Genomic DNA, 22,628 nt, shown 5'->3' on the forward strand with positions numbered 1-22,628 from the left:
AAATATATTTACCATTAATAAATAAATATTAATAGATATTTCGATTATATTTTTTAAAAGAATTTCTATTTCTATTTTTATTATTCTATCTTTTTAATTATACTTTTTTTATACAAATCTAGAATCAAATAGTAATATTATGAATATTATAATAAGTATTTGAAAAGCGATTGTTCTTTTTGGGATATTCTTTATTATTATCAATAATTTTTAGACAACAATAGTTCAAGATATTTTTGAGTATGAATATGGAAAGGCAAATGTTCTTGTTTCCCGCCTCGATTGTACAGTGGGTACATTGAAACGAAAGGAGGCATGGAAGTTGGCTTTCTCCAAGGTAGAACAACCATTCAGGAGCAGCTACTCGTCCAAGCTCTAGCTTTTGAGACCTTTGTCCTTACTGTTGCTCATAAACCTGATCTGGTTGAAATGAATCTTTGTTATGGGCGAGTTCACTCAGCTCAGAGAGTGAAAGGCGTTGAGATGATGGCATTGCCTCCTTTTCTGGCATTTCTGGTGGCCAAGTTCACAGGTTGCTAGCATTTCAAACAACATCATGAATGGCTTTTATTGTACTTGCTACATATGCCTTTCTGTCTATTCTACTTAGGATCAAGAATTCTCCATCTATCCGATCCAAACACCATAATACTGTACAATACAACCGGTTTACAGCCTGTGTTCGAAGATTCAAATACAAAGTCCGAAATTTTCGTGCGATTTCCCCTGGTAATTACCGTTCGCACAAATCCTACTGAACTCCAAAACTCCTTCCAAGGTATCACTAAGGCAAATTACCAACTGATTCCTGAACAGTCTACAAACAATAGCACCAATTCACACTTCTCTCACTGCATATTCCACTCGCGAGGCTTCCACTCATCATCCATCGTAACTCCACTTTTGATCAACCCACACTCCAGTGTTCCCCATTTCTCGAGATAAACTCCTCTTCCTAACGTGATAGTCATTTGAACGGCCTTTTCAAACCCATCTGCATTACGATAATAAGGTTCGCCTTGACCTCCGGATTGTTGATGCTGCCATGTATTCCGACCATCGCCACCTTGGGAGTACTTGGCTCCTACCATGTCGTTGACGACTTGGAGGAGTTGAAAATATGCCGAGGAACCGGGCTCGTCGGTTATCCATTTTGAGTTTATAGATGTGGATGGTGAAGACGCGGCTGATGCGGATGGACTTGTTGAGGCTAAATTTGAGGTGGCGTCATGATGGAGATCCGCTAATGATTTTAATTGAGGATTCGTTGATGAATCTTCCAGATCTCGTTTTCTATTCTCGCCCACGTTTGAATGGGTGGTTGAAAAGCTGGATTCTTTCTCCTCTTTTTCCTTTTCCTGTCGCAATTCTTGCTGTCTATCTGAGGATCCCTCTACCTCAGTATTGTCACTTTCATACCCTTTATTGGCATCGGCATTAGTTTTTGGGTGGTCCATAACATGACCTTTATTCTGAGCCTTTTCCTTCCCCTGTTTTTTTATCTCCTCGGCTTTATTGTCAAGCGTAGCTTGCTCTCTCATTATCTGAGCTCTCACCTGCTCTTGCATTGCCTTTGCATGGGCTTGCGCATTCTCGTCATCAATCGCAGCTTGTTTTCTGTTTTCTTCGGCCTTTCTCCGGGCTTCTTCTTGCTCTTGAGCTTCCTTTTCGATCTTCAACTGTTCCTCGTTATGCTTGCGTGCTGCTTCAATATCTTCCGGTCTGGTCTGGTCTGTAAAACTGGCTTCTACAGTATTCTTCTTCCGGTATAGAACGATCAAATCGTCAATGCTGTTCGCAACATCATAAATATATCCACGTCCAGCTCTATCTAATCCGTCAAAATCATTCCCAACTGTTGTCATTAAATGGCGTGGCTCATTCATCTCATATCCAGCCATGATCAGTCGATCGTACATATCACAATCAGTATGATAAAAAGGAATGGTAGTATCGAATCCACCAATCGATTCAAAAGCTGCTCTGTTTACCAAAGTTAAGTAATCAAAGGCAAAGAATCTCATCGCCCATGGCTTACTTCGATCCGAAGAATTCGGATCCGGGCCAGGTGATTGTGCTGATTTAAGAACTTCGACAGCATGTTGATATATAGTTTTGTGCCCAGAGTAATTATCAGATGCAGAGATGTCGTCTTCGAACGTGATAGGAACGATATCCATGTGACTCCAAAAATAAGTCTCAAGATCCTTTTCGATAGCGGTCCAGAGGAAGAAATTTTGCAATTGGGCAAATGTATAAAGAGTAGGTGTAACTATGACATTCACACCTAACATATGAAGCCGAGTGTGATTTAGGAAAAAAGGATTTTGGAGAGAAAGACGACCAAATTCGTTAGATCTCATCGTACCGGTGTTTTCAACGACATATATATCTTCGGCTGGCCAACCTGAGGTTATCCAAGAGACGACCGTTTGCTGGAGTAATGGCCAATTCCTCGTGAAAGCAATGAAGAGGGGTGTTTTCTCTTTGACGTGAGGGGTCGGAGGCTTATTCCATGGGGGAATAGGAGGTAAGTCGGCGGCGGAGTGAGCGTTCATTGCTAATGGGAAATTGTCTTTGATCATCGGATTGAATTCTTGCTGTTGCTGGACCTCTTGCGATGGAGCACTATGCTGCTCATTACTGTCTGCTTTTGGAGCCTGTGTCTTCTCTGAGGGAAAATATTGTCTTGATTCCGAGGCCTCATTTTGAGCCGCCTGGGACTTGGATGACTCGGCGACTTCATGTGGCGTATATATTAGTGATGGCGAAGAGATTGATATAGTTTGTGAATCCGTCACTACCAAAACTTCAGGTGTTGTCGATGTCTTCACTTCTTCCACTGAACTCGTCGTCGAACTCGTCATCGTCACCCGTTCTCTCTCAACCTCAACCTCATTATCGTGCAAAATCTCGTTGTTTTTCTTAACTTGTTCCCAAACATCCTGTGGTATGATCATCTCCTCCCCATAAACCACACTTTTTGGACTCCTCGGCAGGAAGAATTTCCATGTGTAACAAAACAACAGAATAACCCCAAACAGCACCAAAGTCCTTAATCTTTGAACCACCATTTTCCCAAATCTTCTTGCCTCCAAATCTCTATACTATAATACGCCGCGAATAATTAGAAAAGAACGAAATTATTATGCAATTCAATGTCAAAATGAAAACATCGAAATTGGGATTGGAAAGTCATCATTTTATAAAATCCAAGGTTGGTTTCTTTTAATACACAGCATAAGGTTGAGAAAATCTACCCCGTACATTTTGCGTGCAACAAAGCACCGGATCCACACATTCCGGAGAGTGGAGTATTTGTAGTCGTACTACTTGTACGATATACAGTCGGACAGATTGCTCGCCGAAGTAATAAGCGCTTCAAGCCCGTCTTTTGTTCATTGTGTAGCCTGCTCCTACACAATCCAATTAGGACAAGTATCTAGGTAGTGTTATAAAGTCTGCGTTATGTGCAACGAGTAAACACTGCGCATCCAACATTTACAAACCTTTACATGATCCATAACTAGAAAATTACGATAGGCATCACCCATTAAGGTCTATCAGAACCTGCACATGCAAGATCTTGTTCCCATAGAGCCATTTACATCCAACCGTAGTTCTAGGTCCTTCCAGGCTAGCACCCTACAAATTCTAGGTTCTGTACCTGGCGCTAAGCGAGCCACGCAATCGCAATTCGCAAGCCCCTGGCGCCCCTCTAATCTTCAGGGTCACGAAACTGCCGCGAATATGTGGATACCACACCTAAAACACCCTAAAATATTAAGCCTATGTCACGCGATAGCAAGCTTATGACAGGCTTGGCATAATATATATGAGAAGCAACTCACGCTACTTTGTACCAATGCAACAGATTCAAGTGAAAAAGCAAGCTGAATCACTGAAGATATGGCCCACCTCCAGGAAAATTTGAAGCTCAAATTAGATTTCTCCGATGTACGACTCTGTGATATGTGCTAGTGTGTGATCGTCGCTGGTATGATTTTCATTGGAGTGCTGATCGATTGTTGGGATGAAACAGAGTATTTATTTGCGACGGGGTGGATTGACGTTTGAAGGGAAAAGATAGACTAATTACGACATAGGTCTTTTTGTTTTAAACTGTAAGAGTAATTATCGCGGGGATCATTCATCGAAATCTAGAAATTTGATTCTTTTTCTTTTCTCTTCCAGGATGGGGGAAATGGTATCTTCGCTGCGCTGTGCTATGATGTTCTGCTAATCTAACCCATTCGAACTTTCTTTTAAAATTATAGCTGTATATCCAATCAACAATTTGCAACCAAATATTGATAGCTCCAAACTCCACATATATCACTATCCGCCTCAAACAAGATTCCTCGTTACTGTCATCTAAAAATTACTGACTCTCCTTCCACCTTCGATATGTCTCATCCTCACCCTTCTTCGCGGGCTTCATCTTCCTCAACTTAACACCCCATCTCTTTCTCCACTTGTGTCCCGCCCTCTTTATCCTCTTTCGCGGATAATTAACAGGACTTTCACCACCTGCAAAGATCGCAGCATCATATAAGAATGCCCCGAAGATAGCACCCAAAATTGGCGCACACCAATTTCCCCATATCCAATATACATCAGTGAAGAGATCTTCTCCATAGCCAAGTGCCAGGAGCGCAAGTCTTGGACCAAGATCTCGAGAGGGGTTCAAAGCAGCGCCGGTATTGTAACCAAAAGCCATACTGAGAACGACGATTACGAGTCCCATTACAAATGCTGACATACCAGCTCCTGGAGGTGCGTTCATGTCATCTCCTAGTGCTAGGACTGCGACTGCGAGGATTGCGGTTCCGACGAATTCGGTGAAAAACGATGTACTAGCGTTAATCCAGGCATACCTCGGGTATGTAATAAAGGCTCCCATAGTATCGCCGGTTTTCAGGTTGGTCCCTCCATATTCGACAATGTTGGTTTGATAGAGACCGAATGCGATCAAAGCTGCGATGAACGCTCCTAGTATCTGTGCGAGAACATACATTGGTACTTTGCGAAGAGGAAAACCTCGATATATCCAGAGCATTATGGAAATAGCCGGATTAAGGTGAGCTCCGGAAATACCACCAGCAATGTAGATACCAAGCATCGATGCCAAACCCCAAGCCCAATCGGTAGTAGCTTCGTTTCCTGCAGGTGATGAATTTTTGCCTGATGTTACCACCACTAGATCCGCACAAAATCCGAGTGTAAGTTGGCAAGTGACCTAGGAACTTATCAGCAGGGGAAAGTATATATTTTCAATGAAGAAGGACTTACGGCCAATAACTCTGCAAGTGGTTCTCGAAATCTTAATCGTATAACGGACCAGTGTGTATGAAGATTGTGAATCTCGTCATCGTAATTGGGATCGTACGCTACCAACGGTATCTCTTGGCCAATCCATTCTCCATCTAGGTCATCCGGACCCGCAACTTCCGTTGTCACAGACCCTTGGTCATCATGGTCCGAAAGATTAGGGAAAGGCTCATTCTGCGAGTGTTGTGAATTCTGCGAGGGTCGGCCATCAAAAGAGAGAGGAGGACGTGTTGGAGGACGTTCTGAAGATGTCGTATCTGTGTTTGTTGGTCTATCGGCTAGGTCCTCTTCTTCAATGACCTGTGACGGAGCAGTCAATGGCTGCTGCTGCGATGTCGTACTTTGTAAATTTGTCGGCGAAACCAACCCATGTGCTTCCATGAGGTTGTTTTCACGTTGTTGTCTAGCATTTTGAAGTGCGGTTGAGATTCTGGACAATTTGAGGGTTGGTTGAATCCTACCTTGTTCTAAATCTAAATCCGCCTGGGTTTGAGGCTGCTGTTGCTGTTGCTGGGCCATATTGATTTCTGTGCGTGACGGAATCATACCTGGACGTACTACACGGGGTAAAGGCTTGGCCAAACCCCATACTGGCCTTACGTTCTCGGGTTGAACATAAGCAGGATTTAGATGGGCGTACCCTGGATCAACATAGGGCTGATTCTGCACCATGGTCTCAACTGGTGCAGGCCCAGCCAGTGTAAAGTTGTCTCCGCCTCCAACATCAGCTCCTGAGGTTACGGCTTCTAATGCAACAGTTGGTCTTCTTCGGATGGAGGCTCCTCGTTGACGACTTGTTGTGCTCATGCGTGGGCGAAGACCTGAGGCTTGAGTGCGATCGGAAACGCCACTAGGGCGAGGTTCTCTCTCCGTAGTAGGAGGAACGGCCCCTCGCTCGGGAATAGAACGCATTCTATCTCCGCTTTCTCCTGAAAGAATCGAGGTTCCCCTCCTTAAAACTTGTCTCCTTGAAGATAGATCATTATTTTGGGGCACCTGGCCAGTCAGAGTTCGTCCGCGTCTTCGGGTATCTGGTGAGAGTTGATTCCGCCGTGTGGGCAGTGTATCAAATCTTTTCAGAGGCTTGACCCCCTGTTCTCCTGTAGATTGTGCTCGGCTGGATCCAGCTACTGGACTTAACTCACGTGGCGTCTCCTCTCTCGTACTAGGTAGATTTGGCAGACTAGTCATTCCATGCTCAAGTTCATTATTTCGTCCTCCACCAGCCTCTATGCTGCTCGTGGGCTTGATCTCTTCGTCCGCCATGGTCTATTACCAATCAAGCTCAACACAGATGAAATTTCAATGTAACGAGTGATTATGCTGTGGCACTCGACTAATGCCGTAAATCGCAAAAATAAAGTTTTATAACAATAACATTACTAATGTATGTAAAAAGCAGAAAAGGAAGAGGAAATCAAATGAATGCAAATCTGGAGAGTGTACGAACCATATGATATTCCAATTTTGCACCGCGGACAGATTTTGGACCGACATTTAAACTTTTCACCAAGCTTTCCTGACGCCTCAGCGAGGATCCGCCGTAAATCCACAACTTTGCAGACCGAAAGGGCCTCGAGTGTTGTGAGAAAGGGGTCAAGCATCATCGCGAGCGATATTATTCCATGTGAAATTCCACTTTTCTGAGTATTTATGGAACGTTTATGAGCGAAATCTCGGGAGATTCAAGGAATACTGATGTTGTGAGGTGGTAGGTGGAGCTCTTATTTCGTCAGTTCATCAAATCCAAAATGTTCTAGGTCATATATGGAATGGTGTTGTCAGGGGATTAGACAAAGATTGTCGAATCACGTGTTGAGATGTTATCTATTTTCGAGATTTGATCGGGAATTCGGAACTTTTGTAGGGGCTTAAGGATTCAAAAAGCATCCAAAAGAAAATTTTAGATCTCAACGTCATTTTATTAGTGCTGAGGGTATTATCTATCTCATTTCTACCTATAGACAGGAATATTCTTCTAATCTCATTGTGCTGAAAGAAAAAAAACATATTTGACGCGTCTTCTACAGACAAGTCCTTCGTTTCCGAACTGTCCGAACTGGCGAGCAACCGACTGGCTAACAACTCGTAGTGACCTGATTAGATTGTGCATATTGTGAAACATTGGACCTGCGTTAAACAATCCATTCTCGATCCAATCCAAGGCAAAATAACTCGTAACTCGTAACCTGTAGGATCATTACTCTATTTCCTCGTATTCCCGCCCGATAGAGCTCTTCAAGTCGAACCAACCGAGTCGCCAAGTTTTCTCGACATTAATTGCGCCCCATAACTCCACGATCAAACTCCATACCTACATCATAGATATCCTCCAAGTGTTCACGAAACACCCACACTCTTACAGGCCTCTACCAGATCGGGTATCTCGTCAGCACTCTTACTCGCACCACCCCATTTAATGGTCCCCATCTCATCTGTGGCCCAGCTTCCACCCACCACCCATCGATTCCCACTCGGATCAACCTCTCTTCCCCAATTCCCCTCCTGTTTCCCCAGCTTCTGTCGTGCAATCTCGGTCCATGGATTCAGCAAATGCCACGTCGTGCTTACTCCCAACCCCCAATTGGCATAGATTCCCCGATCTTCATCGACGACTACTTGAACTGCCCATGCTCCCCCGACTTGCTGCACCCATTTATCCGTTGCTTCCTTGGAATTGTGAGATATGGCAATGAAATGTAGGTTCTGATGTTTATTCGCTAAGCGACGGAATTCGATGAAGGTTTTTTCTGCAACTGAATGGGAAAAGGTTAGCCTCGAGGCCAGTCTGACGTCCAAATCTTGATTGACGAGAACGGGTAACACGGCTCAAAAAATCACAATACGACGGCTAATAAGCAAACTCACAAGCACATCCACAGCACCTCAAAAATACGAGCACGCAAGCCTTCCCATCCCCCATGGGTAATATCAATTTCCCTGTGCTTGGCGCCTTCGTTCCCACCATCGGTGCAGGAGCAACTTCTGCTATCGCCGGTGGTGGGTTTCCCCATGATTTCCAACTCTTTGGGACATTGACATCTGAAGTCATATTTGAGAAAGTATCTCCCCATGTGGCATTGTTGTTTCCAGACTTGGGATTGATGGATTTCTGGTCGCCATTATCGAGATTTGTGATTGAAAAGCTGGAGAGAGTGTTTGATGGGAGACCTGCTTTTCGAAGAGCAATCTTGGTGGTGAGTTTACTGAACATACTTTAGATTGATGAAGATGAGACTTTGGTTGGTTGTCATATAGTGGCTAACGACACTATCGTGGTGGTACATAAATGATACAAACTGGACTGGAAATTGCAAGTCAAGAGTTGCATGAGATAGATATAAATCCATACATACATCTCGGCCAAATACAGACAAGTACAAAGAACTCCTCCGTACAAACTCTCAGGCTTGTATGAAACTCTAAGTTGTCGCAGATCCGCTCAGACCTAGGCGTGTTTGCGTTGCTATGATATCACGTGAAACAATCACGTTTTTTTTGTTCATTCAAACTTGTTTCTCGTGACTTAGTTCATCTGACGTTTATGAATATTAGAAAGTACTCTTCAAGCCTCACTCGCTCAATTAGTTAGCTGTTTATTGTTGCTAGTTTCGATTTATTATGCTTGGCTAGTCACCAACCAATGTTTTGACGAAAGTGGTTTTGTCAGACTCACTTAAGTCGTAGGTCTATTGTATTGAAGCCGGTTTCTCCCTCCCTTTACTAGAAAGATCGCTTCCGGAAATAAATCTAGAGCATGTGCTCTGCTCATAAAGCCTGGAACAGAGAACGGATGTTCCAGTGAAGGTGCTATGGCGAGGCCATGAAGATCATTAGAGCGTGAATGATACTATATCGAATAGCTGGGAAACTAGGGGGCGAGTGCCTTCTTCCCCCAATTATTACAGCTCTACTTCATCTCCTCCCTCTCCTCTCCTCTTGCTTTCCATAATCTATACCTCCCAGCCACCCTGTAAAGATATCGGATAGCTACACACACACTCGTGATCTTCATACAGTATTCTATTGCACCCAAGAATTTCAGCGGCAAAATGTTATATAGCAATCCTCCATCACTGATAAGGTTTCCATAAACAACGACATGGGCCAGAGCTTCCAAGCAAAACCTACAATCGACATATCTCAAATCAGCGACCTCAATCTGGCGGCATACAGAATGATCTAATCACTTACAATCCTCCAATGACAAGAACAATCGAACAATTCTCAACTTACTTTTCTCTCCATGCTCAAACCCACAATCTCCAAATTGCGGCCCCCCAAAGCATGACTTCGTTCAAAAACACGAATATTGTCGAGATAGTAAGCCAAATGTTCCAATACGAAGAACTTATTGACCAGAGGCATCCATCAGAAGCTGGCATAAATGTACGATTCATTTCCTCATCTTGATTTATCAAAGATGGTTTACAGATCATATCGAGCGTCGCATAGATTGCCAATAAGGGAAATTGATTACACACAAAGATCAAGAAGGAGACAAAAGTGTAAAATTTGAGTGGGAGATTTGTACTGTCGAAATTGCGCACATAGTGAATGTATGCGAGAAACTTCAAGCTGAATGTTGGACTAGTGATTGCTGTTACATAGCTGGCCGACTGAAGTTGGTATTAGCATGTAAGAACAATCACTTCTGAGTTTTCAGTACTGGTATAGGCACTGAAACTCTGTCTTTAAAAAGATTGCACGATGAATGTAAGTGACAAAAAATACTTTGCGCCTTTGGCTTACCTGAGTCTGGTTAACCATAAACTATTCCTCATTTATGAGTTCTCTGAGTCAAGTGAATTGTATATATTCGGACAACCCCATTACTCCAGGCAGGAGGAACATCAATCATACCAATAAATAGAATAATTTGTCTTGCCAATATGTATAATGTTAGAAAATTTCCCTTTGCATGCCCTCAACAGGTGTAAATGAGGGAACGTACAGTCACCTGATCCCATGAATATATATTTACACGCAGTAGGAAAGCAAGCATAAAGTACCCAAGCTGGACAATACAATGATTGAAGGCGCTGCATGTCCAATCAACCTTATGATTTGTAGATTCATTGTAACTTGGAAGGCTAGGTGCTAAAATAATATGGGAATCGTGAAAAGGTTGAGCGTAGCGTATATATAAGGAATTTCATGTGTTTTGGTGGGTGAGAGACAGGGGGAAAGATAGTAGGAACGTTCATTTTCTTGTGGGAACCTCAAGGATTAATAAGTAAAAGATACGAATATTAAAGTATATGCAAATGATGTAGTAGTATGTTATCTAATTGATCTCTCTCTCTCTCTCTGATGCGAGCATGTAAGATAGAAACAGGATTTACTCACGAAAAATCGTAATATTCGGAACCCCCCATGTGGCTCCGCTTAGTCCTGACATACCAAGTTGGCTTTCAATTCTTCTTAACATGAAGTGAAATAGACGACAGGTCATTAGAGACTGAACAAAATTTCCTCTAATGATTTAATGCTTTAGAGTCTATCATCTCAGTTTGCACAAGTGTAAACCATTAGTTGATTGTAGAAACAGATTTATTTTGGTGTGTTCTGAAAAGCTACGATTAAACGGAGCCGCGTGCCTTTATATTCTTGCTGTGGAAAAATTATTCATAATTTCGAACTAATTGTCTGTAAGTTTTAACCTTATATACTCCAATACATTCTCCCCTAAAATTAAAATGAAACTCAATAAACATTCAATGCCTCTCTCAGATTCGCCATCCACATATATGGCTGAGATAGTCCATCACTACTCCCCGCATCAAAGTACTCCCATCCATTAACGCCTCCAAAATTGGGATATTTATTCCTCAAACTTTTGATCGTGTTCTTAAGTGTACTGATCGGAACCCATCCACTGGCATCATTTCTTGCGGCCGAAGCCAGCATTACTACTCTCGAGGGATCCCAGCCAGCGCCGACAATAGCGTCATAATCATTAGTGTTTCCTGCGGATCCCCAGCCATTGGTGAATTGGGCGTTGTAAAACGATATCATCGGTGTGCCGGTATCTGGATCTCGTGCTTGGGCATCGAGGTCGGAATAGGAGAACCCCGAGAGACTTCCGCCATGAGATAGAGCTGAAGCTACTGGTGACATGGTTATGTCAAAGTCGGGACCCATGTCGGTGTAAAGCTGTTTGATTAGACGAAGAGCTACAGTGATATCCACAAATTGCTCAACGTCAATGTCTATACCATTGAGGTTGTATTTCCTGATGAAATTATTGAGGAGAGGGTCGTAGTATTGATGAAACTTGAGAAATATTAGCAATACATAGGTATAGAACAGAGATTATGGAGTGTCAAGCTACATCATTGTCATCTCCAGTGAAATAGTTCCAAGTTCCCGGAGCAGCGCCACCCATCATACACGATACTCTTATCCCTGCTGCCTGAAGAGCCTCTACCTGATCCCATAACTCATCGTACATCGGGGTATCAGGAGGATCGTCATTCAAATGAATAACCCCTGGTGTACTCATGATATGCAAGGCAGCGAGGATGACATGGCTTGGTAGGATATCTTCACCTAATAGAGGTAAGAGAGATAGATTCGTATCTTTATTGTATTCGTCGTGGTAAGTTTGAACGTACACAGCAAGCCGTGGAGTTGTGGCTATATCATTGGTAGAGTTTTGAGCAGCGTGTAGGTCGATTGGAATCGCTTGAATTAGGGGCAAGAGTGAGAGAGAAAGCAGATCAAGAAACTTCATCTTGAAGGTTGACTGATATCGTATCAAGCCATTCAATCAACTGAGGAATCTTAAACCTTTAAGAATACCTTCATATTTACCAAGTGATACTTTTTGCAAACATGTTGGTTTAATTCCACAGTAATATTGAGCAAGGCTCGTGAGTGACCCCTGTGACTGGAACCATTCATTGGTAACTGTATATCGCCGGCTCTATCATCGTATAAGCGCGCAAGAAAAAAGAAAGAAATCTATTCCCCCATCGATAGAATGAAATGTTAAATATGAAAATCATCAAATGACTTCCACAGGATACTTCCTATAGATTAAATCGCACAAATGGAGATTTTAATTGAGCCATGAGGAGGAAATCAGGTGGTACCAAGTCTTCCCTTGGTCATCAAAAGTTGCACCCGATACCCAAATATCGAGGCATGAATACTGAATAAAGCAAACGAACTGAACGGCATGACTGACTAAGCCGAGCTGTTTCCACAAGATCCGCCGAGACTAATAAGCATGTGTGAGATAAGGTTGCATTTTCGGGGTTCTGGCTCTATTTAAGGCCAGCGCTTGCTAGATGGATACTACCTTGCCCCTCCTTACTCTTTTGGGACAGTAGAAAGTTCGCGCTTGAGAGAAATGCACGAGAGTGCACAAACCAGTCTCATGCTTCTGTCGCATGTTGGAGATCACTCGTTGGAAAAGACTGTTTTTGGTAGGGCTTTGACAGTTGCACCGCCTGATATACACTTTTAGGAAGAATGATCGCTTTTTCGGGATGTACTATCATAGAAAATGCTTGGCAAGGCGCTCATGTGTTTCCTTTATCTCTTGTTGCAACGACACTAGGGCACAGATCGAATTTAGTAGCACGAAAACGGAATGATGGAAAGATCTAACACGTTGGTTCTCAGTATCAAGGTCCCAGAGCAAACAGTTGCTAGAATGGGTGAACTTGAGCTTGATGAGACCAGGGTTGTCGTCAGAGGCGCTTTCATTGAGCATGGGAGGTTGCTCATCATCAGAACATTCAGAAACTGCAACTATCTGCTAATGTGATGGATGAATGAAGTTGATCCTCACTGCTCGAATGAACCGTAAGTTGACAATGAAAGGTGCCAACACATTTCATCTTGTCTCGCAAATAGCGTCCGATAATTGCTACAACCAACGGTGACAACACAACAAAAATGGTCCCTCTCATTGTACGAGTCTGCCATGGACAACTTGAAAGATTATTAGAAAGAATAAATTGCATAGCCATGAAATTTTGTCCATTGATAGGTGAAAATGGTGAAGAAGAGGAAGAAAGACAAAAAGAATGTTCCCATAAACTACCCAGCGCTAAAGCTTCGACCAACCTTTCCGCATCACAGCCACCAGTGGGTGCACAGACTCACGGGACACTTAAGAGGAAAAGCACAATTTCACACCAAAAAGAGCTGTTTTGATAATTCAATTAAAATTCAAAAAATTGATATTTGACTTTGAAATTAAGAATTATTATTCTCAAGCATAAGAATTTTATATAGTGAAAGTTTTATTTTAAAAAAAAAACAAAATTCAAATTTATACAATCGATTATATAATATCCCACCAAAAAATTTGATGGGAAAACATACTATTTGATTTTTAAATTCAATATTTATTTCTAAGATTCAATCTTTATATATTATATAAATCTTATGTTTATAAATCATATATCTTAATTTGAATAATATTAAATGAAATTTGGAATTTTGATTGAGTTTTGAAGTTGATAAATTTGAGTGTGAAATTGTGCTTTCCTGTCACGTTGTCCCGTGAGTCTGTGCACCCCCTGGTGAGCTACAATCGACTACGTCAAGATCTACATTGGGACTTTTATATCAAAAAGTATTCGATTCAAGACAACGTCGAATTTCCATTTTTGTATTTTTGAATTCTACATATTTACCTTTTTCCGAACCCCATATCAAAATGTCAATTGATAACGCCAAAGTCTTGAAAACGGAGCCACTGGTAGAGTAATCCCTTCGTACACCCCGAATGCCTAGAACCATTGAAATTCTGACTCCATTGCAGGACTCTGCCAAAGCAAAATGGACAAAACTCGTGCTGTACGTGTTGATCTGCTTAAGCTAAGCTGCCAGAACCATTGCAGCTGATACATTTGCGAACATTCAGATCAACGTATCGCGATCCTCGAGGAAAAGTTCGTAATTGGGAACATGCGGAACGATCTACTCGACCGAAGTCGTCTGAGATAGACGGTGTTGGAATTGTTGCCATAATACAAAAAGAGACCGGTATGTAAAGACATCTGAATCAAGCTATACTTGTGTAAAAAATGAAAAAAATGTTAATACCAGTGGAACTCAGGCCCGGAACTAGTTTTACAGAAGCAATATCGACCACCATTGGATAAAGTAGTGATCGAAGTACCCGCCGGACTTATCGATGAGGGGGAAACTGCAGAGGAAGCAGCTTTGAGAGAATTGAAAGAAGAGACTGGCTATGTTGGAGTCTTGAGTGAGAGTACACCCATAATGTTTAATGGTAACCCTCTCATTTTGCTCTCACTCACATAGAAATTCCCGCTAATGTATGCCCTCCACAGATCCAGGATTCTGCAATACAAACCTCAAAATGGTGCATGTTACGGTTGATATGTCTGATCCAGCCAACCAGAATCTAGTGCCTGAACTCGAAGAGAACGAATTTATTGAAGTATTCACTTTATCTCTGAAGGACTTATGGGAGAAGTGTAAAAAATGGGAGAAAGAAGGATATGCGATAGATGCCCGGGTAGGAACTTTAGCTGAGGGCATTGAAATTGCCAGGACACTGAATGTATTTTCAAAATAAAGTACGAGCATGATGTTACGATAGATCGATGAATATAATAATAATGTCCGGTATATGTAGTGTAACATGCGTAAGAATGCTGCTTAGGTATTCGAGGTAATGTCATTTGATTCAGAAACTAATAATTCATGCATGTGATTCTAAAGTTTCATAGCTTTCCTGTTCGCTTCAACCCATCGTAGAGTGCCCAAGCAGTCAAAGCCTTACTATCCCTCGCGCCCTCCTTCCACAAGTCCTCCAGTTTCACCAGTTTAAGTGTAATCTTCTCACCCTCGTCTCTCAACCCCGTAAGCTTCCCTGTGGTCTCCTTCAACTCCTCCCTTGAGATCTTCTTCTCATGCAAGAAGACTTGGACATACTCATCACAGCCCCCGGCACTAGGAAACATTGCCCTCGGTAACACCTCTCCCTCTTTGTTCGCTCCGTCACCAACAGCCAGTTCGCTCAAATTAGTCAATTGATCTGCAGGTATTGTCCAGCCTAGCTCCTCTTCAATTTCCTTCGCAGCTGCACCTTTGAATGTTCCATCATCAACCATACCAGCTGGTAGCTCGATAAATGCTAAACTCCCTGAAGCAGGTCGAGGTTGAACAGTCATCACAACCCATCTTTCCTCGTCAGGTTTCTTGGCATCTTCGGGTTGAACAATGACCATCATTCCAACACTTGGGCCTCGGAGAAAGATGTCCCCGGGCAGAGAATCGCCTGCTTCATTTGTGATTTTACTGCTGATCTTGATAAAACCGATGCGCTTGCCCCAGCGGTCGAGTGATTGGATTTTAACAGCGCGGAGCTGATAAGGATCGGAATGGAAGGGATGATCAGAGGATTTGCCTTGTAGAGCGAGAGATTCGGTTAGGCGATTATGCCATGACTGTGATGGAAGAAAATGTTAGTCAGTATCGCAGGGAGGAGTAATGGAAAGAGGAGGGCAGTGATGTATACTTTAAAGGCTGGAAAACTCAATAATTCATCCTTGGTGATACCTTCACAAAGTGTAACCTCTACGTTACTGTCTTGTATTTTAAAGGTAGACATTCTGATAGCAGTGGTTTGGTATCCTCTGTGATTGAATCTAGAGGACTGTGGAAGTAGCCTTGTGAGGATGAGTGATGTAATTCAGGATTTCAAGGTGATTTTATGCATACGGAGTACAACCTTTGTACTTTAAAGCTACTAGCAGTATGGAGGTAAACCGATCCATTACTATAAAATCTGCCGAACATATTGGGTGAATGGAATAATCGATGATGCCCAAGCAAGGAAAGAGGTAGTAGAATGATGTACTTCATAGTAGAGGTGATAGGTAGCCTTGCAGCCTCCCCATGCGCCACCTAGGCTGTGGCTGTGCCGTAGCCCAACATGATCCTCCCGGTCTTCAATTCTAATATTTTACCTTCATAGTAACTATAGCTATACAGCATTTCCATATCAAATTAATACTGTTTCGTGTCTTAAAGTGCCATCACACTGATACCAGGATTCAGAATATACCGCAAAACTAAATCCGATAATGATTAAAAAACCACCACCTCCCTCACACCTACACACAACATGCAATTCCTCAATGCTTCCAACTATTGGGCCTTGCCCCTCTGATCATGCGGTCATAGTATGGCCCAATTCCAACGATGAATGGGTGGCCTTCGCTTGTATTGCCTCAGTGCCATAGTTGGCATTTGTTGGCTTAGTATCGTTGCTGCGTGAAATTCCTATTACTACAGTAGTTGCTTCGCTTTTGAGAAGCCAATTTCGAGAGCTCAAGCGCGGAAGCCAGATGATATGATGTAGTTCAGGTTTGATTTACGACCGGAGGATTGATCTTTTTATGATTCGAGGCTGAAGCTCCCAACAAAAGAACAGTTGCTGATGTTGGTGTATCGCAATGTAAGTTTGAAGGCGGCATAGGCGGCGCAAGCCTCTCATCGCATCATAAACACACCATAGTCTTCCATTTTCTCTCTCTCTTTCATTGGGGTGGCTGTTTTATTCATTTACATTCTAGCGAATTTGGTGTGTTTCATAATGGCTGCATCAAAGACTTCAAGGTCACGAGCAATATCATTGATTTTAGCATCCCTCTTTATACCTCTTGCATTAGCAGGTTCTAATGCAATATCTCTTCAATGGTCAAACAGAAGTTATGGCCCTGACGGACCATGGCAAGCAATTTCTATTGATATCGGTACACCCACTCAAGCTATTGACCTCCTTCCCGGTGGGACATGGACAGCTGATATCCTAAGCACTTCAATTTGTTCTAATTCCTCAAGCTGCTCATCATCGAAAGCTGGACTTTTTGATAGGCATGCTTCCACTTCCTACACTGAAATCAACGATACTGGTGTCATTTCCAATACTACATTCGCAAACCGGGCCGGTGCATTGCCCATTTTATCCGGCGACGCTCACATAGGACTTGATACCTTGACAATTTCCAATGGAATAGATAGTAACACTATCGAGAATTTTGAACTTCTTGTCATTGAGATTGCTGTTCAAACTTTATCAAACGGAACAGCGTACGCACCTCAAGTCGGGACCCTTGCCCTAGGTGCCCCAGACATTAATCAGACATTCTCTTCAAATCTTACCGGGCAGTTTCTCTCCTCTGGCTTATACTCCCAGGCTAGGATTCCGTCGAATTCATTTGGCTTGCACATTGGTTCTGCTTCGATGGGTATTCCTGGAAGTTTGGTACTTGGAGGATACGATCAATCTCGAGTTTTGACGCCTGTCACTACGCAACAGGGTTACAATGGTACATTCTCCATGTCACTAGCTGACATTTCAATCGGTACTATTGATGGATACTCTCCTTTGAACTTCAATGCCACTAAATCTGGGCTTCTATTCAATAATGCAACTTCCGCCGCATCTAATGGTTTACTAGAAGTGAACGTCGATCCTTCGGTTCCATATCTCTACCTCCCAACATCAACTTGCGACATACTTGCCTCTTTCCTCCCCATAATATACAACGAAAATCTAAACCTCTACCTCTGGAACACTGCATCTCCACTCTACAAACCTATCATCTCATCACCTACCTATCTCGCCTTCACATTCTCTAACTCAGACTCAGACAATCAGAATACTCAAACCTCAATCAAAATTCCCTTCTCCCTCCTTTCACTTTCGTTAAAATCTCCCCTATCTAACACTTCTGATTCTATTCCCTATTTCCCCTGCCAACCATCCTCACTACCCTCCGGCTCTTGGGCTCTCGGCCGTGCATTTCTCCAAGCTGCCTTCTTAGGAACCATTTGGACTGATTCATCCAATATCTCTTCATCCCAAAGCACTGCATTTTTTCTAGCTCAAGCGCCGGGTCCTGATGTTCCCGATGAGAAATTAGTTAACCTTCAGCCTGATTCTACTTCCCTAAATACCGCCACAACCACATGGAAAGACACATGGTCGTCTTATTGGACGCCCCTTAACACCCCTCTAAATCTTTCCTCACCCCAGTCACCCACCCCATCGTCTTCATCTTCGTTTTCTAGCACAGGACTACCTACTGCGCAGATGATCGGAATCTCCGTCGGCAGTGCCACGGCTTTCCTTTTGCTTTTGACAGTGATTTTCTGGATTTGTAAACGCAAGGCCAACATAGCGCGAGAAAACAAAAAAAAAGAAAAGGAAGAGGCAATTTCGCGGGAAATGGAAAAGAAGGAGAGGGAGAGACAGGGTATCGATTTGGGCTGGATTAAGTTGGAAGATGATCCTTGAATTATGCAATGAGCTTGTACGAGGGAACATAATGGAAATGTAATAGGAGTTTTGGGTTTAGCATTGAGATTATAATACTGTCATTATAATAAAGCTGGTTTGCATTTAGCTGCAGACCATGTCTTCTCAGCTGTTCTGTTGCATGGCAATAAGTGTGTGGTACTGGCCAATGTAGAACTTATGAGATGCAAAGGGCTTTATTTACATGGTTGGCGATACGTTTCACCCTGGTGGGATTGTAATTTTGCCTCTTGCACATCATCTTCCCATTCACGCCTCCCCTCTCGCTATTAGATAGAGCATCCCAGCTATGAGTTCTTGATACAACCTACCACGGCACAGCCTTTGGTCCCGTAACATCCCGCCACTGCCCATCCGTCTTCACTTGTTCCTTCCTCGTCTCCCTATCCTCTCTTTCAAGCCTATCCGCCTCCTCCTCAACTCTCCTCTCCCACCTCTTCCCCATCTTCGTCTTACTAAATCCCCATTTCCCTACCCACCACAAACTACTCATTCCCAAAACTCCTATGACTCCCGTAGGCGCAACAACCCATCCAATCCCTGTCGCAAAACTTCCTATGGTAGTAGCAGATAGCGCTGCGACGATAGAACCCACAACTGCGTACTTGGCATACCGGATAACACGCCAGAATATAAAGACAGTTATGGAGTGAAGAGCCCGAAGAAGAGCACGGGTACGAAATCGAACGGGCTTTGGGGAGGTAGGGGAACCGGGAGAGATAAGGTATTGAATGTTTTGGGTGATAGAGTTGAGAGCGCTGGAACTGCGGAGTTGAGCGGTTCGTTCTGTTGCAGTGAGGGACTGGGATTGGGGCGAAGTAGATGGGGATGTAGGTTCATCAATTGTATTACCCCTTGAAGGCGACATGCTTGCGGATATGTTGTACGGGTGTTCTTTTGGTTATTGTATCTACATTCAGAATACAGCCTTTTGTCGTACAAACAGATTATTTGTGCTACGTCATTGATGGTTAGGCTAGTGGTCTGTGCGTTTGCGATTTCCTTCCTAAACTACACCCCCAATCCTTCTTACTCTACGTGCTCCTTACGATATAATATCTCATAATTACCAGGATCTGTTTATTGATCCGCATGATATTGACTCTCTGAAAACTCTGAAAATGCAAGCAAGACTGAGTCTCACAACTCAGTGCGGGTACGGTCTGGAATATTCTTCAAATTCGGGAGTTTATAGCTAGGAAGATGAGACTTCCGGCTGCGCTCAACGATGGAATGGCGGAAATCTATTTGAATTACGCGGCGTATAGAGTATCAAGTGAAGGAAAGATCTATTGCTTTTATGCTGTCTGTACTCCACGGCAAATGCAGTCAGAGAGGACTGGGCGATTGAAAATTTGCCATCTACTTGTCTTTGTAAGCTTTGAAGAGCGCTGCATCAACTTCCAGTTGATTCTCGCAAATATTGCTGAGCTAGCATATGCCAATGCCCCGACTTTCGAACTCTGTAAAGCTCTAGAACATCGTCAATCCTACACGATCGCATATCAGATGAAAGAGATCTGATAGACAAGATATGCAGACCACTGACAAGAAGAAAGCCGAGAATAGAACTTGATGGAGAATGGACCACGCATTCATCAAATTCTGGATCAAATAATAAGAAACGGTGCGTTCTTGCTCGATATGAGACTTCAAGCTTGAGAAACTCCATCTCTCTTCATGCTCCTGTTTCTGTCTGGTCTCATTGGCGAACACAGAATTGCGAGGAAACTATTCACGGATTATAGCTGGACTGCGGCCATGACTGCCTCCTCAACAATACGGTTATTAGTTGTCATTGTGACCGTGATTCGCAGTACGGTTCATGACACCAAGGCTATATAACTACCTTTTTAACTGTTATGATATCTTACCTACAATCATACACAAAGTGCAATGAACGACATCATTCTTGCTAGCACAAAGATGTCTGAAGCCGATCATCCCAACCGCAGGCCGCAGGGAAATTCAGAGCATACCAACAAAAATTCAGGCTCGGATGCCTCAAAAATACCTCCAAAGAATTATAACATACATCGACTAACCCAAAGCTCACGGCCAAGCGAACAATTCCTCTTGAGGTCCCGGGAGCGTGAAGCCGAACAAGCCCATGAGGAAGATACGACTGGGTGCTTGTGCCCCATTCTCGCAACACTTCCGCATTTCCATTGGTCAAAGTATTAATTTCTAGTTCTCTATTCATGCATTTACTGAAATTTCGTGAGAAGAAAAGAGCGACGGCTTGCTGGGGATCAATTTGCATACGATATTTGGCACAAACCACGGGAGGAACTGAACGAATCACCCGCACAAAAGGGATGTCCCTCTTGTAAAAGTTTTTGCAAATGCCCTGGGGTATGGAGATGGTGGCCTGGATGGACTGGCAATTGAGAATTCCAGCTGGTTATAGTACCTACTTATGCTGTTTCCAATAGCACGGTAAATTACAAAGCAACTACTTGAGATTAGTCTTGAGAGGCGGAGCGGCGGGGCGGGAAAACGTGCGTTACATGGAACAGCTACGTACTTAAGGACTAATCCAAGTGACACCCTCAGAGGGAATTGTCAAATACACATACGATGCTCGTCTGGCTTCTGCGTTATGCTATGCATGGTGTTGATACAGTTTGTTACTAGATTTTGTACTCCTGTACGATAAATTGATAGTTGGTAGAAATCAACTATGTGGGAAGATATGATCGGAGATCTACCGTCAGGTGAACACAGTCAGAACATGAAACCTGTACCCTGTGCGCTGTTATTTGTACAGCACGCATATAATTCATATTCCATCAGGAGCCAATTACCGGCTCGGTACCCAAGCCTTTTTACACTCTAGTCCAATCACCGTTTACCCACTGGGTCCCTTTCTTTAGCGAGTGGACCACGTATATATACAGCATCCCCTTGCAACAAAATCGTTTAGAAAACTGAAACTGTGCAACAACAATTTCGACACAATGCATTCTTCTCAGCTATCCAAAGTTCATCTCTTGAGTGTGAAATCATGACGCATACGACTCATAAATTCCACGATGTTCGCTCTCAGATTCAGAAGTGCGGGGAAAGAACACCTGACAGGCAAGGGATGCACGGAACTTACTCACACATTTTCCCCGCACATGATTCACCACCACCTTGACAATCCACTCATCCCATGAGCATGATTCCAGGAGTCAACCATTTTGCGACAGCAACGACGACGACGAAATGGCAAAATCATGACACTAAAATGGGATTTAAGGAGCTCCGGAGAGCATCGCCATGTTCATCGCTTCGCCAGCTATACAACGAATCTCAGCGCGGGAACTGCGGAGATAGGTATACACCAACTTTACGTCGTGTCAAGAGTTTTTACAATCCACCCAAAGATTTTGCCCTTGTTTTCGCAATTTCTCTCTTGAGTCATAAAGACTCGATGGTCGAGGTAAAAATTGATACGTCAAAATTCGTGATTACAGTTGAGGTACCATTGCGAATACATAATCCTTACCAGTCAGTGCCGATGGGGAAAATTCTGGAAAGGGAGGAATTAGAGTGTCCGGAATGCGGTAGAGAGTTTATGGGAGAGTACGGAGTGGAGGATCTGGCATGGCATTTCAATAATGTGCATTGGAAGAGAAGGGTGGAGAGAAAAAAATGCATGAGTATGGGTTAGGAAAATGGTAAAACGAATCAACTGTTGCAAGACAATTATAGAACCATGGATTCCAGAATACCTTCGATCGAGATTGGCATTGGTAATCAGCGGTTCTTCACGATTTCTACAATCCGAAGCCATGATCTTTGGGGTCTACTACTCCCTACGAGAATAGAAGGTACGAACCTTCGTCCTTCGCATCTGTTATCAGTAAAAGTATTTCAGAAACCCTGATCTTCCACCTTAAATCCGCTCACTTTTACACCAGCTTACACGTATGCATATCAACTACTGAAATATAGTTTTAATGGTTTGAGCTCGAGTGTATCACTTTTAATA

General features: G+C 43.1%; 11 protein-coding genes across 11 annotated transcripts; 5 read left to right on the forward strand and 6 right to left on the reverse strand.

Moving 5' to 3' along the window:
• Positions 1–848: 848 nt before the first annotated feature.
• Positions 849–3,074, reverse strand: EAE97_008684 (uncharacterized protein; the record flags this gene model as incomplete). The annotated part of the gene is made up of 1 exon (XM_038879199.1): positions 849–3,074. The coding sequence occupies one exon, from the start codon at positions 3,072–3,074 to the stop codon at positions 849–851; it is 2,226 nt and encodes a 741-aa protein (XP_038729710.1).
• A 1,307-nt stretch (positions 3,075–4,381) lies between these two features.
• On the reverse strand, positions 4,382–6,597 carry EAE97_008685 (uncharacterized protein; the record flags this gene model as incomplete). Its single annotated transcript, XM_038879200.1, has 2 exons — positions 4,382–5,239; positions 5,293–6,597. 2 exons carry the CDS (start codon positions 6,595–6,597, stop codon positions 4,382–4,384), a joined length of 2,163 nt encoding a protein of 720 aa, XP_038729711.1.
• Positions 6,598–7,671: 1,074 nt separating this feature from the next.
• EAE97_008686 (uncharacterized protein) lies at positions 7,672–8,545 on the reverse strand (the record flags this gene model as incomplete). Its single annotated transcript, XM_038879201.1, has 2 exons — positions 7,672–8,087; positions 8,200–8,545. The coding sequence occupies 2 exons, from the start codon at positions 8,543–8,545 to the stop codon at positions 7,672–7,674; spliced, it is 762 nt and encodes a 253-aa protein (XP_038729712.1).
• A 2,383-nt stretch (positions 8,546–10,928) lies between these two features.
• Positions 10,929–12,208, reverse strand: EAE97_008687 (uncharacterized protein). The gene is made up of 2 exons (XM_038879202.1): positions 11,666–12,208; positions 10,929–11,607 (listed from the first exon to the last, which is right to left on the reverse strand). The coding sequence occupies exons 1-2, from the start codon at positions 12,065–12,067 to the stop codon at positions 11,038–11,040; spliced, it is 972 nt and encodes a 323-aa protein (XP_038729713.1). The 5' UTR covers positions 12,068–12,208; the 3' UTR covers positions 10,929–11,037.
• Positions 12,209–14,008: 1,800 nt separating this feature from the next.
• On the forward strand, positions 14,009–14,972 carry EAE97_008688 (uncharacterized protein; the record flags this gene model as incomplete). The annotated part of the gene is made up of 5 exons (XM_038879203.1): positions 14,009–14,050; positions 14,114–14,148; positions 14,216–14,337; positions 14,411–14,587; positions 14,649–14,972. The coding sequence occupies 5 exons, from the start codon at positions 14,009–14,011 to the stop codon at positions 14,894–14,896; spliced, it is 624 nt and encodes a 207-aa protein (XP_038729714.1). The 3' UTR covers positions 14,897–14,972.
• A 72-nt stretch (positions 14,973–15,044) lies between these two features.
• Positions 15,045–15,934, reverse strand: EAE97_008689 (uncharacterized protein; the record flags this gene model as incomplete). Its single annotated transcript, XM_038879204.1, has 2 exons — positions 15,045–15,770; positions 15,842–15,934. The coding sequence occupies 2 exons, from the start codon at positions 15,932–15,934 to the stop codon at positions 15,045–15,047; spliced, it is 819 nt and encodes a 272-aa protein (XP_038729715.1).
• A 987-nt stretch (positions 15,935–16,921) lies between these two features.
• On the forward strand, positions 16,922–18,628 carry EAE97_008690 (uncharacterized protein; the record flags this gene model as incomplete). The annotated part of the gene is made up of 1 exon (XM_038879205.1): positions 16,922–18,628. The coding sequence occupies one exon, from the start codon at positions 16,922–16,924 to the stop codon at positions 18,626–18,628; it is 1,707 nt and encodes a 568-aa protein (XP_038729716.1).
• Positions 18,629–18,956: 328 nt separating this feature from the next.
• EAE97_008691 (uncharacterized protein) lies at positions 18,957–19,517 on the reverse strand (the record flags this gene model as incomplete). The annotated part of the gene is made up of 1 exon (XM_038879206.1): positions 18,957–19,517. One exon carries the CDS (start codon positions 19,515–19,517, stop codon positions 18,957–18,959), a length of 561 nt encoding a protein of 186 aa, XP_038729717.1.
• Positions 19,518–19,852: 335 nt separating this feature from the next.
• On the forward strand, positions 19,853–20,494 carry EAE97_008692 (uncharacterized protein; the record flags this gene model as incomplete). Its single annotated transcript, XM_038879207.1, has 3 exons — positions 19,853–20,132; positions 20,159–20,276; positions 20,368–20,494. The coding sequence occupies 3 exons, from the start codon at positions 19,853–19,855 to the stop codon at positions 20,492–20,494; spliced, it is 525 nt and encodes a 174-aa protein (XP_038729718.1).
• Positions 20,495–20,545: 51 nt separating this feature from the next.
• On the forward strand, positions 20,546–21,241 carry EAE97_008693 (uncharacterized protein; the record flags this gene model as incomplete). The annotated part of the gene is made up of 2 exons (XM_038879208.1): positions 20,546–20,826; positions 20,878–21,241. The coding sequence occupies 2 exons, from the start codon at positions 20,546–20,548 to the stop codon at positions 21,038–21,040; spliced, it is 444 nt and encodes a 147-aa protein (XP_038729719.1). The 3' UTR covers positions 21,041–21,241.
• A 571-nt stretch (positions 21,242–21,812) lies between these two features.
• On the forward strand, positions 21,813–22,307 carry EAE97_008694 (uncharacterized protein; the record flags this gene model as incomplete). Its single annotated transcript, XM_038879209.1, has 1 exon — positions 21,813–22,307. The coding sequence occupies one exon, from the start codon at positions 21,813–21,815 to the stop codon at positions 22,305–22,307; it is 495 nt and encodes a 164-aa protein (XP_038729720.1).
• Between the last annotated feature and the right edge of the window lie 321 nt (positions 22,308–22,628).

Source organism: Botrytis byssoidea, assembly GCF_014898295.1.
Source record: "Botrytis byssoidea strain MUCL 94 chromosome Unknown BBYS_019, whole genome shotgun sequence".
NCBI classification, from domain to species: domain Eukaryota; kingdom Fungi; phylum Ascomycota; class Leotiomycetes; order Helotiales; family Sclerotiniaceae; genus Botrytis; species Botrytis byssoidea.

Excerpts from the sequence above, each read along its gene's own strand:
- EAE97_008687 (XM_038879202.1), bottom strand. The coding sequence starts at position 12,067 with ATGAAGTTTCTTGATCTGCTTTCTCTCTCACTCTTGCCCCTAATTCAA. Across the intron at positions 11,608-11,665 it reads TCACTGGAGATGACAATGAT|TTTCATCAATACTACGACCC; the intron begins GTAGCTTGACAC and ends ATATTTCTCAAG.